This window comes from Elephantulus edwardii, unplaced genomic scaffold (assembly GCF_000299155.1).
Source record: "Elephantulus edwardii isolate Elephantulus edwardi_28Jun2011 unplaced genomic scaffold, EleEdw1.0 scaffold00165, whole genome shotgun sequence".
In the NCBI taxonomy this organism is placed as follows: domain Eukaryota; kingdom Metazoa; phylum Chordata; class Mammalia; order Macroscelidea; family Macroscelididae; genus Elephantulus; species Elephantulus edwardii.
This window is the reverse complement of record NW_006399915.1, coordinates 5,557,346-5,570,677: the sequence shown is the minus strand read 5'-3', so window position 1 is coordinate 5,570,677 and position 13,332 is coordinate 5,557,346. Positions and strand designations below refer to the sequence as shown.

The 13,332-nt window shown below is 40.5% G+C and overlaps 1 protein-coding gene across 1 annotated transcript in view; it reads right to left on the bottom strand.

The window, feature by feature from the left end:
• PLCXD2 (phosphatidylinositol-specific phospholipase C, X domain containing 2) overlaps positions 1-13,332 on the bottom strand; it is a 117,625-nt gene that overhangs the window by 34,114 nt on the left and 70,179 nt on the right. The window contains exon 2 of the mRNA XM_006895339.1: positions 2,377-2,837. Within this exon, the coding sequence (XP_006895401.1) occupies positions 2,377-2,837 (461 nt within the window). The remainder of the gene's footprint in view (positions 1-2,376; positions 2,838-13,332) is intronic.

The following is a 13,332-nucleotide window of genomic DNA, read 5'->3' as shown; positions in this document are numbered from 1 at the left end:
ACAGCTGTGGAAATAGAGTAAGAGAAAGAATGCTTCCTGCACTAGACAGTACATATTGAGGTAAGCAAGACTTGGGGCAGCAGGACTTGAGGGAGACTGGAGCAGACCTTATTGGTGAGACCCTGGTGATGGTGTTGGAGAGACTGTGGCACTGCTGTGCAGAAAGTGTGTCAAGGTGTGACCTAAGGCTTCTTGCATTTATGCCGACCTTAGTTAAAGGTTTTTGTGGTTCTTGCCAGATGCTTGAAGGAGAGGCTGACTTATAACTGCTCTGAGGCAAACTTTGCTGGATGATTTGGATTTGACTGCTGAACCGAAACCAGAGCCTGGACTAATTGAGGAATTGTGCCTTGGAATTTTGGCTAATTCCTGGAATTATTTTGGGTGCTATTCTTTGTCTCTCCTACTCTCCAACTTTCTTCCCTAATAAACTCCATTCTTGGTACCACAACTGTGAGTGAGCAACAAATAAATGCACCTCTTGCTATTGGTGTAGCTCTAGAGGCACCATGGTGCTGGGCTATGGGTGGCTTTTTATCTGCTTTCTGCTCTGGAGCAGTGAGGGTCTCTCCTATTCTTACTCCCTATGGCCCTTTCAGAAAGACACTCATGACCTTGTGCCAGTAAGTCCTTTTCCCCCTCTTTAGGCAAAGTGAATGGCTGATCTTTATTTCATTGTTTGATCTTTAATTAAAAGCTTTAATTTTAGAACTTTAATTAAAAGCTCCTCCCTAAAAATATCAATCTCTTTAATATGTTTGTGTTTGGTTGGTATGTCTATAAATAACTGAACAACTCTGCATATAAAAGATACAGGCTCTCTCATTTATTTTTTTTTTTTTAGGGGCTGGCTTATCCTTAAGTTCTCTGTCATCCTTGAGGATCAGAGAGGAATGCATCTAAAACCTATGTTATTGCCCCAACCACGTCCCTTATGGGCTTGCATTTGGAGACTCTAACTGGCATGTGAAACTCCTTACTCGCTAGCCCACCAGAGCTCACTTTTGAGTTTGAGGGAGTTCCTGGTTTGTCCAAATGACTACTGTGCCGAGCTGCTAACAGAAACAAACAGATAGACAGTTTGAGTCTATCTAGAGGTGTCTTAGAAGAAAAACTTGACAATCTACTATATACACACATAATCAGTCACGGAAAAAAAATAATCTATGGAGCACACATAAGTCAGAATCTACTCAATGGCAACTGGTGGTTTTAATATAAACAATGACTCACTCCTTCAATGACTTCCTCTTTCACCTGCCCCCTCCCCTTATGACCTAAATTTTATAAAGCAGGCCTTTTAAATGTCAATACCCTTTAGGTGAATCCCATCATATCATATGCCTTTGTCCACTAATACTTTACTTCTTAATCAATACTTGGGAAAGATGATCTGATATCACTAAAGGCAAGATGGAACAAACCAAGATTGAGGAGACCAGCATCCCTGCCACCAGTTACCACTAAGTGAATCTCACCTCATGAGACCCTGCGTGCTGCAGAGTAGAACTGCTCTTTCTTCTTAAGCTTTCATAAGTAAAACACCAGACCCTTCTTTTGAAGAGCCGCTGGATAGATTCAAACATCTGACTTCTCAGCAGCTAAACATTTAGCCATTTATTTTACCTGGGGCTGAGGATAACTAAACCAAACCCAAACCCCCTGCTGTCAAATCAATTCCAACTCACAGTGTCCCTACAGACAGAGTAGAATTTCCTCATAGGGTTTTTAAGGCTGTAAATATTTACAGAAACAGACTGCAACATCATTCTCCTGAGAAGGGTTAGCGGGTTCAAACCACTGATATTTTGGTTAGGACAGTGAAAACACACCTTGTGGGAGATAAGAAAAAGGTAACAGCCAACCTGTCCAATTTGACAACTTTGCTTTGGGGTGGTTCTGGCCAGGTCATTCAAAGTCAACTTTGTTATCAAACAAGTTGTCATACAAATTTGAAGTGTTTGGCAGGTGTTCATCACAGTCCAAAGAAGCCTGGTAGAGCCCTTAAAGCTATCTTAGAGCCCAGGAACCAGTCTGTGCATGTCTAATATCCCATGTCTAATATGCCTTCTAGCTAAGAGCTCCAGGTTGGGCTGGGCTGTGGCTGTTTGCCATGGAATTGATACTGACTCACAGTAACCCTACAGGTCAGAGGAGAACTGGCACAGTTTCTTAGGCAGTTTTTCTTTATAAATGGGCAGGTCTTTACTCTTGTCAGTCAACTGGTGGGTTACAATCACTGGCCTTTCAGTCAGTAGCAAGTGCTTATGCCTCACACCACCAGGGCTCCCAACAAGCTTATGGGTAATGATATAAGGAAAGTAGGAAGAGATTAAGTTCTTGCCTTTCCGAAGTTCACATCTGTTTCCCTCTTACCTGCCATTTCTTTTCCCACAGGGTTTTCAGCATTATACTCTCCACACTGCAGGTGGGGCACAGCTTGTTTCCAAAGGCCTCCTGGATTCTGAGAACCAGGCATCTGTGATGGGCCTCATCCATGGCATAGAAGTGGTTGAAATCCAGGAAGATAACCTCTCTTGGGTGCTGCGTCAGAAAGGAGTCAATCTCCATCAGCCCATCCCGGACTTTGATGCCAAAAAGTCCATGGATGAAATAGATTTCCTGGTCAGTATCCCCTGGCTTGGAGGACACACGCAGGTCAAAGTAGCGGATCCCAGCTTCTAGCTGTTCTCGAAAGGTCAGGTTCTGCGTCACAGACCATTTCTTCATCAGCTTCTTCACCAAGGAGATCCTGGCGAGGCGTATGATAGCCGGGGTTTGGTCAGGCCCCACCGGAGACTTTTCATCCACCCAGTAGCTGAATGAGTCATGGGAGCCTACACAAAACAATAAAGGTGGGGAAAGTAGTTAACACAAGAGCTGGGGAAGATTAGGCAATTGATAAGAAAACCATATATGGGAGTAAAATGTATTTATGTCCACCAGGGGCAGGTGGGAGGAAGGGGGGCAAAGAAAATACAATGCTTAGGGGGTCACTGAGATTCCTGTAAAGGTGATGGGAAAAACCCAGAGTGATTAATGATGATAGTGGAACAACATGATTAATATAATTAATGCCACTGTACATATGAAGACTGTAGAAATGGCAAATATTTTGTTAGCTACGCAGTTAACACACACATAAATTACATATATATTGGAAAAAATAACTCAAAAATAAAACAGTTGCAAATTAACACTAAAAAAACGTTCAAGCTTGCTAGAAATGATATAAACACAAATAAAAGCAGTATAATCTAATTAGATACTTGTTAAGGCTGGAGCGATACTATAATTCTTACATATTGCTGGTAGGTGTTACATAATAAATAACACTTTGGGAAATCTAGTTAGAAATAAGCTTGGAAATAGGAGTTTTGAAATATTCATACCTTTGATGTAGTAATTTCATTTCAGAAAAGCAATTCTGAGGAAATAACATCTAACATTTAGAAAAAACCAAAGATGTCTGCTGAAGAAAATTCCTAATAGAGACAAGCCAGAGGCTGCTTGTATGCCTCACATAAATGAACACTTAATTATGGCATATTCATTTTATCCTTCAATTTTTGAAATCAAGTATAGGAAAGTCACATGTCCATGTTGATGATGCTTTGTGTAAGATTAAGTGGGGAAGGTAGGACTTACTATCAGCTTTTACTGTTACCACTGGAAAAATCCATGTCAGCAAGAATGATTACTTGACAGACCAGATAAAGATTTTGAAGGCTTCAAAACAGATTAATTAATTATATGGTCCTCTGTCTGAGAGGTGGACAGTGAATAAGGGTGAAAGAACAAAAATTGATGCCTTTGAGTTGTGGAGTTAGAGAAGAGCAAATATTCCATAGACTGCCAAAACAACAAAAAGATAAATCTTGGAGAAGGTTCAGTCAGAGTGCGTTTTAGGGTTAAGGGTAATTTATCTTCATCTCACATACTTCGGGCATGTTGCTAGAAGGGGACATTTCTTGGAAAGGGACATAATGCTAGGAAAGGGGGAAGATCAGCAAAAGAGAAAAAGACCCTCAATGAGATGGACTGACAGTGTAATTGCAGCAATGGGTTCAAGTAAGTCAGAGATGACAAGGACGGTACATGGTAGGATAGGGTTCAGATCTATTATTCATTGGGCCACTGTGATTCATACTTGACTTGGCAGTACCTAACAACAACTCTCTTAAACAGAAGGAGTCCTGGCAACGTGGTTAAACACTGGGCTGCTAACAGAAAGGTCAGGAGTTTGAACCAGCAGCTTTTCTGAGAAAGAAAGCTATAGGAATTTGCTCCTGCAAATAGTTCAACTCAACCAATGCCATCAATTCTGAACCTACTGACTGGGTGACACTGGCAGGAATCTGTAAGACGGGCACACTCAGGTGGAATGTCTGGTTGCTTTTTTATTTAAGTCTCTTGTTTAATGTGAACAAGACATCCTGGTGGGCCCTCGGGCTTGTGACACTCGGGCCTCATGTTGTTATATTTTGGAAGAACATTCTTCTAAGTAGTACAGCACTCTTCTGTCAGTCTGCTGTACTGAGGTAATCTGGGTTTGCTATGATGCTGAACCTTGTGCTATTGGGGTGTCAAGTGCCATAGCAGTTGTCCATGTTGGACAGTGTTTGGTGGAGCCCCTAGTTTAAGACAGGTTTGGAAACATCCACTTCCTAAACAACATGCCTCTGGAAACTCTATGAACTTGGAGAAATGACGTTAGTTACAGAAAGGCTTCAGATCTTTTGTTCATAGGGTTGCTATGAGTCATGCTCGACTTGAAGGTAATCAACAACAACACTTATAGCTGAACATCCTGGGTTTTCAGAGTCTATAAATCCCACAGAAGAAGACTTCCCATCATTATCCCATGGAGCAGCTAGTGGACTCAAACTGCATGCCTTTGGGTGCATGCAGTTCTTCCGTGCACATATTTACAGCCTTGAAAACCATATGACTCAGTTTCACTCTGTCCTGAAGGGTCTTAATTTTCAGAGCTGTAACATGCACTGCTAAGAAAACAAACAGATTCATCCTGGAGAGGGTTAAAGCAGGCTGTTCCTTGGGGGCAAGGATTCTGAGGCTTCGTCTGATATACTTTGGACATGCTGTAAGGAGGGACCGGTCCTTGGAGAGGGACATCATGCTTGGGAGGGTGGAGGGCAGGCGCAGGAGGGGAAGACCCTCTATGAGGTGGATTGATTCCGTGATTGAGGTAATTGGGATGGGTGTATTGGAGACAGTGCGACTGGCACAGGACAGAGCAGAGTTTAGGGCTGTTGTACATAGGGTTGCTATGAGTCGCAAGCGACTCAACGGCACATAACAAACATAACAAAACACATCTTGATAAGCTGAAATGGTCATTAAATGAACTGAACGCACACTGTGTCTGATTAAAGAGCAAGAGGGGAAGTATCCTTCTATCCCCAGTGCCATTGAGTTGATGCCAACTCATTGACCCTTCATTGGATTTCAGAGGCTATGAATCTTATACCTATCTTTCCCCCACGGGGCAGGCTGGTGGATTCAGATTGCTGACTTTTTTATTAGGAATGAGATGCATAACTCTTTACACCAGAGAGCTCCTTTTACATTTCCTTTAGACAGTGAGATTATCTTAACTGTTACACAATATGAGTAGCCACAATAGACTAAGGTGAAAATAATCTTTAACAACCATCTTTCATTTTGTCATTGGTTTCTCCCCAGGATTAGTTATTATTGTACTTGTTATCCAGCATCTACTTTGGTTAGCTCTGGAACTGCCTGTGCGTTTGTGGGACTCCATAAGAGTGGCTACACCTGGCAGGCAAAACCTAGGAGGAAGAAAACCTTGTTCTGAACCATGACTGCTCATATGAAGACACAAGTTCCGGTGCTGGTGTGAGTTAATTGCCACCAGAGACCCTTCTTATGGAATTTAGAGTGGGTATTATATATACAAGATATATTTTAAAAAAAAAATTCTGCTCTCTTCATGTCCTTAAAAAGAAGTCACTCTTGTAATGGATTGAGAGTTTTTATCTTTGCAGAAATAAGTTGGGGAAAGGTGACAAATGAGGCTTTACTTTTATTTAGCATCTAGGACAGAGAGGATATTCAGTAAGTATAAGGGGGAAAGTACACTTATTCATCCTTTGGCAAAGTGAATTGTGCAAATGAGAAAATTACTGCTATATTTCAGGTATTAAAAAGTGCCTTCCCTAATGAAAATGTGGGCCAGGTCCCTCTGGATCTTCTGCATTGATTTTCTCTGCTAATGAGACTCAGTGGATGGCTCCCTGACGCTTGGCTTCCTTTGGCTGCATAGAAACAGGAAATTTCCATACCTCCTCAATGAGATTGATTATGAATACATTATATATAGACGATGAGCAGACAGTTCTCTCTTCTGTCTAAATTGTATTAACAGCCCAGCTGCTCAGGTTTGTGTAATAAACTGTGAACCACATATTGAACTTAATTTTTTTTTTCTGGCCACCAGGGAATAGCCATTAGCAAGCACTGAGGAGCGAGGAATCCCTTCTGGTGTCCTCCTATTGCTGCCGAGCCAGTTTCAACTTCCGAGAAAGAAATGCTACAGTATCTAACATCTTCTGCAGTGTCTGAGTCCTGTGTATAAATGTGACAAAAGAGGGACCACCACCCAGGACCATGCCATCTACAAAAGAGGGAGGGAATCCACATTCCCTGGAACATGTGTCTCTCTTCACCTTTTTGTTTCCTCTTCTGCTTCACTGGTCCTGTCTCATCCTTTCTGATATCCTGTGTATCGCCCCAACTCTTACAGGTGATAGAACAGTGTGCTTCAATATTTTATAGCACTAGTTATTACAGACCTGTAAATATTTATAATCTATAAGGAGTGCCTGCAATATATTCCATAAACATTACACACACACACACACACACACACACACACACACACACACACACAGATATGATGTACAATTAAAAAAACCCATAACGTAGTGGGAGGGTAACTCACTATTGTGGAGTTGAAACCAAGTCTTAGTAATCCTTCATGAGGTTTCTGATAATGTAAATCTTTATCAGAGAAATATGGCCATCTTCCTTCTCAGGAGAAACTGGTGGACTTGAACCACTAAGCTTTGAGTTAGCAGCCTAATGTGTAGTGCACTATGCCTCCAGAGTGCCTCAGTGGATGGGATGGTGCCTTACAAATATCTATACCCACTTGGAAACTCAGACTTTGGCCTTATTTGGAAGTAAAGTTTACACTGATATAATTAGCTAAGATGAGACTATATTAGGGACACTGGTGGCTGAATAGTTGAAGTTTTTGACTTTTGAGAAGATCAGCATTTTATACTCACAAGCTCCTTCTTAGCAGAAAGGTTCAGAATCTCCTCCCATAAAGATTTCCAGCCTTGGAACTATGGGTAAGTGGTTAAGTTCTATTCTCCCTTCCAGGGTTGCTTTGAGTTATTAATAGAATTGACTAGGTTTGTGGCTTGGGGACCATAACATATTGCCAAACCCACTGTCACTGAGTTAAATCTGACTCAGTGCAAACTTTCATTGAGTTTCTGAGTCCGTACACCTTTAGGAAAGGGCACTGCTCATCTTTCTTTCATGGAGTGGGTCCAGAATACAATGGTTGGTTTGTCCTTTTAGAAATGTAGTCTGCAGGAAGGAAGTTGTACTCTTAAACCAAAGACTGGGCCTTGCTGGCTGTTCAAATTCAGCAGTGGGTCTGATGAAGAAAGATGGGCAACCTCTTCTCCCTACAGCCTAGGAAACTCAATGGAGAGTCAGCTATAAGTCAATGCTAACTCAAAAGCAATGAGTTTGAATTTTGTTGTTGTTATGTGCCATTGAGTCACCTGCAACTCATAGCGACCCTGTGTACAATAGCTCTGAACTCTGTCCTATCAAGATAGAACTATCTCACTGTCTCTGACATACCCACCTCCATTACCCCTGTTACTGTATCAGCCCACTTTATATGGGGCCTTTCTCTCCTGTGCTGTCCCTTTACCTTTCCGAGCATGACGTCCTTCTCTAAGGACTTGTCTCTCCTGGCCACATGCCCAAAGTATGTGAGAGGGAGCTTCAAAATCCTTGCATCCAAGACGCAGCCTTGTTTCACCCTCTCCAAGATTAACCTATTTGTTCTTTAGACAGTCCACAGAATGTTCAATACTCTTCTCCAGCACCACAGTTAAAAGGCATTAATTCTTCTCTGTCACTACTAGCCATTGTCCAGCTCTCCGACGTATAGCTAGTCATTGAGAAGACATGGCCTGAATCAGGTACACTTTAGTATCCAAACTGACATAGTTGCTCTTCAGCACTTTGGAGAGTTTTCTGATAGGAGCTTTCCCCAGAACAATTCGTCTCTTGATTTCTTGACTGTTTCTGTTGGGAGTGTCACTTGTGGAGCTGAGCAAGCTGAAACGGTTAACCTCAATCTCTTCTCCATCTATTTAGGTGCTGTCAATTGGCCCAGTAGTGAGAATCATTGTATTCTTAATGTTGAGTTTCAATCCATGTTGAAGACTGTGGTTCTTGACCTTCTGTAGCAAGTCAAGATGCTTCAGGTCCTCCTCAGTTTCAGTAAGCAAGGTTGTATGTATGAATAACATAGGTTATTGAGGGATCTTCCTCCAATCCTGATGCCACATTCCTCTTCATAAAGTCCAGCTTCCCAAATGATCAGTTCCACATGTAGATTGCAAAGGGATGGAGACAGGATGAATCCTCAATGCGCTCCTTTCCTGATCCTGAACCATGCAGTGTTTCCGTGCTCTGTTCTGACAACTGCCTCCTGGTCCAAGTATAGTTTCACATAAGTACAGTCAAATGTTCTGAGATTCCTATTCTCCTCAATGTCATCCACAATTTGTTGTGGTCCACATTATCAAATGCCTTTGTAAAGTCAATGAAATACAGACAGATATTTCTCTGGTACTCTCTACCAAGATCTACCTGACATTGGCTATGATGTCCCTAGTGCCGCCATGGCCTTTTCTAAACCTGGCTTGTATTTTTGTTAGTTCTTTGTTGATGTACTCTTCCAGTCAGTTTTTGGATACTCTTCAGTAGGACTTGGCTTGTGTGTAATATTGCTCATTAATTTCCACACTCTGTTGGGTTCCCCCCTCTTTTATTTGGAATTGGGAAAAAATAAGGTTCTATTCCAGTCAATTGGCTAAGTATTGAAGTTCTATTCTGTCCTGGAATGTTAGTATGCATCAGAATTAACTCAACAGCAATAAATTTTGTTTGGGTTTGCATCATCAGGTGAGGGTGGGTGGAAAAACTTCTTTCTTCCTCCTGGTTCACTTGTGACATGAATCACTGTTACATTCCAAAGCTTCTTCTATTGTTACCTTTGCATTCCTGAGTATTTAAGAAGACAGGAATTTGAAAATCTTCAGGCATTAACTTGATTTAAATCCACTTATTCCTAGTTAAATTCTGCAGCCTCAAATTATCCTGTAGTGTTTTATTTACTTTCATTTTTATTATTAATAACAACTGAGAGACCTCTATCTAATACAAACTTGTGATGGCTTTAAATCTGAATTTTATGAGAGGAAGAAAGAAAAATAAACTTTTATCTTATCTTGTTCTTGCTTGGTTTAGTCCATTATTTCTCAAGTAGTACTCTTTAATAGTGGAAGATTTTAAACATGCTTTCACATTTCAATGAAAGCAGGTATCTGAGCTGCTCCCTCAACCCAGAGAATATCTTTCAGCCCTCATCTCCACTTTGTGTTCACCTCTCCTGGGAGAAGAGTGGTTATTTCTTAAGGCAGGGTGTTGTTGAGAGTTGAGAACTTGGCGTGGGTTGATGGTGACTCAGATCTGGGGTTCCCCTGCACCTCCACTCAGGAAGCTGATAGATCTGCTTTACAGATTCAACTCTTCTTCATGTAAGGGCTAGCTAGTTTTGAGAGAACGCAGTATTGTTTGTAGGTATCACTGTGTCGAGTATGACTCATAGTGACCCTATGAATAACAGATCTGAACTCTGTCCTGAGCCTCAAATTAGAGCTAAGCTTCTAGTCAGTTCTACAATTCAGCTTTTCAGAAAGACCTTCTTGAGGGAAGATAGGGAACTTTCCAAGGAGCCCTGGAGGTACAGTAATAGCTAAGGAACTTGGCTGTTACTTCAAAGACTAGCAGTTCAAAGCCACCAGCCTCTGGGGGAGGAATAAAAGATACAAGGGTCTGCTTTTGTAAAGATACAGACCCTTGGAAGCCCTGTAGAGCAGTTCTATTTTGTCCTGGAGGGTCCTGATGGGTCTGTATCTATGTGATAACTACGAGTTTGGCTCAATTTCTTGAACTTTCCAGGAAGGAAGTCCTGGCAACCAATTTTTGCAAACCAATTAATGAAACAAAGCGTCACAACAGGCTTATCTGCAATTTATTGTGGAGATGATGCAGGATCTCTCAATGCGGTGCAGGGACCATGAGTGTGGGATGGTCAATGGCAACCAACAACAATGAGCTTTTGTTAATAAAGTTGATTGTTGACTCTCCAGACTTAAAAAAAGTGAAAAAATACTGGGTTAAACGTAATATCCAAGGGTATGCACAGAATACAGGTCAATGCGTTTTGATAAATCTATAAATTATCATCCATGTAAACAAATATCCCCAATAGAGATATATCATATTTCCATTACTACAGAAACCTCTCCTGGGCCCTTGTCCAATCCATTCTTCTGCCAAAGACATTTATCGTTCTGGTTTCTAGCAACACAGATCAGTTATTGTCTGTTTTAAAACTACACATAAATGGAACTATATACATTCGTTTTTTGTATAGACCTATTTCTAAAATTCACCTATGCCAATTTTTTTTTATTGCTGTACCATGTAGTGTTCCAAGGTATGAATAAACAATGTTTTTTTATCCATTCTCTTCCTGATTATCATTTATTCTCCTTCTAGATTTTGACTATTATGTATAAAGCCATTATGAAATAGTCTTGCACAATCTTTTGGTTAAAATATATTTTTATTTGCTTAGGTATATACTAAAGGGGTAAAACTGTTGGATTATGGGTAGTTCTATATCTACCTCTAAAATATTTTTCACAGTGTTTGTACTACAAAGAGTTCCTGACTTACAACATATCCAAGTTATGAACCACATTTACATTTAAAAATTATCTTTTTTGGGGGGGTGCATATTATTATTAATTATATGTATACTATATAATGTTGCAGTGTATAATTTGTTGTGTTATCATTTCCAGCCAGTCAATTTTATTATTTACTGTTCAAAACACTAAAATATGTCATTAAACTAAATCAAGGGCTTTAGTTGCCTGAAAACATGGACCAAACAGTAATCATTCTGCTAAAATTAGTAGGTAGATTTGGGAAGTAGTGAAATATTACCACAAAGTACTATACAAAGTCAGAACAGGACTCTACAGACAACACTCCTGATTTTGCAACTAGAAATGCCATCTTCATTCCCAGAGATAACACAGATTATTCAGAACTATCCATCTGTGGAGTCAGGACCACAGCAGACAGAATGCTGAAGTTATCCAACTCTTCTTCAATGTAGGAGTACATTTGTATGATTTTTTTATTTTTTTGTGTATGTAAATGTCTTAATTATCTAATACTTATAATAGAAAAACAGAGTGGATGGCTTTAAAAAACCAGAAGTTTATTCTCTCACAGTTTAGGAGGATCACTCATCTACAACTGTATTGTCAGATCTGACTTACAGCGAGTCTCCACTGGGTTTCTGAGGCTGTAAATCACCAATGGGAAAAGACTGTATATTTGTGTCCCTGAGAGCCACCGGTAGACTTCAACCTCAGGAGACATACAGCATCTGGGTTAGCAGTGCATTGACTGTGGACTACAACCAAAGAGGTTAGAAGTTGAAAGTTAGGGCACTAGTTATGGAACAAAGCTTTCTCCATCTCTTTGTCAGCTCTTGAGGTGGGTCTTTATTTCCTCTCAACAACTGTGGGCCCAGTGTTCTTCAAAGATTTAAATGTGTCTTGATATCAATCTTCTGGGCCTAGGATATCAGCCCAGGAATCCCAGATCCAAAGAATACACTCTTCCTTGACTCTTCTTTTTAGTGGTAGTCAGGTTCCTCTTTCACAGATCTCTTTTGATCTCTTTTGATATCTTTTAAGACAAAAGGTGATTTGGCTAATGCCAATTGAACCTTAGTCCACTTTCACCAAAGCATGTAATTTAAATAAAATACATTTGTTATACAATAAAAAAAAAGGGTGATTTGGGGCACACACTAAACTTCCTCTTACAGGTTATCAGAGCTGTGACCTGAGTAAGGATGTTCGTATTTTCATTAAACCCTTACAACTGACTGGCTGATCATATCAGACCCCATTATAGGGATAATTACATTATTAGTTGCCAAATTAAGTTATTACATAATCACCAAACCATTGAGAGTCATGGCCCAGCCATGGTTGTGAGGGACACATACTTTGAGTGGGGGTATAATTAAATCCATGTTGTTGTTGTTGTTGTCATTGTCGTTGTTATACATTGAGTCACCTGCAAATCATAGTAACTCTATGTGTAATAGCTCTGAATCCTATCCTATACTGAGCCAACCTCACTGTCTCTGACACACCTACCCCCCATTACCCCAGTTACTGTATCAATACATCTCCTCCAGGATCTTCCTCTCCTGTGCTGTCTCTCCACCCTTCCAAGTGTGATGTCCTTCTCCAAGGTCTGTTCCCTCCTGGCCATGTGCCACAAAGTAGGTGAGATAGAGCTTCAAAATTCTAGCCTCCAAAAAGCAATCTGGTTTCACTCTGTCCAGAACAAACCAGTTTGTTCTCTTAGCAGTCAATGAAATGTTCAATATTCTTCTCTGGCATCACAACTCAAAGGCATAAATCCTTCTTCCGTCATCATTAGTCATTGTCCAGCTCTCTGATAGATAGCAAGTAATTGGAAAGACCATGACCTGGATCAGATCCATGACAGTGTGTATTACCATATCTTGGTAAATTTATATGTAATGTTTCCAATCCTCAAAGACAAATAATATTTATATGATTTATATATACTCAAAGTCACTCAGTGCCATCAAGTAGGAACCAACTCATAGCTGACCCTCTGACAAGTTTTCAGTGTCTATGAAGCACCTGGGAGGAAATTGCTCATATTTCTCCTATGGAGCTGCTGGTGCATTGACCTTTGGGTTATAACAGTGCAACTTCCATGGGACTATGCTACCAGAGCTCCTTTTATATGTAACAACAAAATGATACCTGAAAGGGAAATTGGGGAAACAATTCCATTTACAATAACATTTAAAAGCGTAACGTTGTTGTTGTTGTTGTT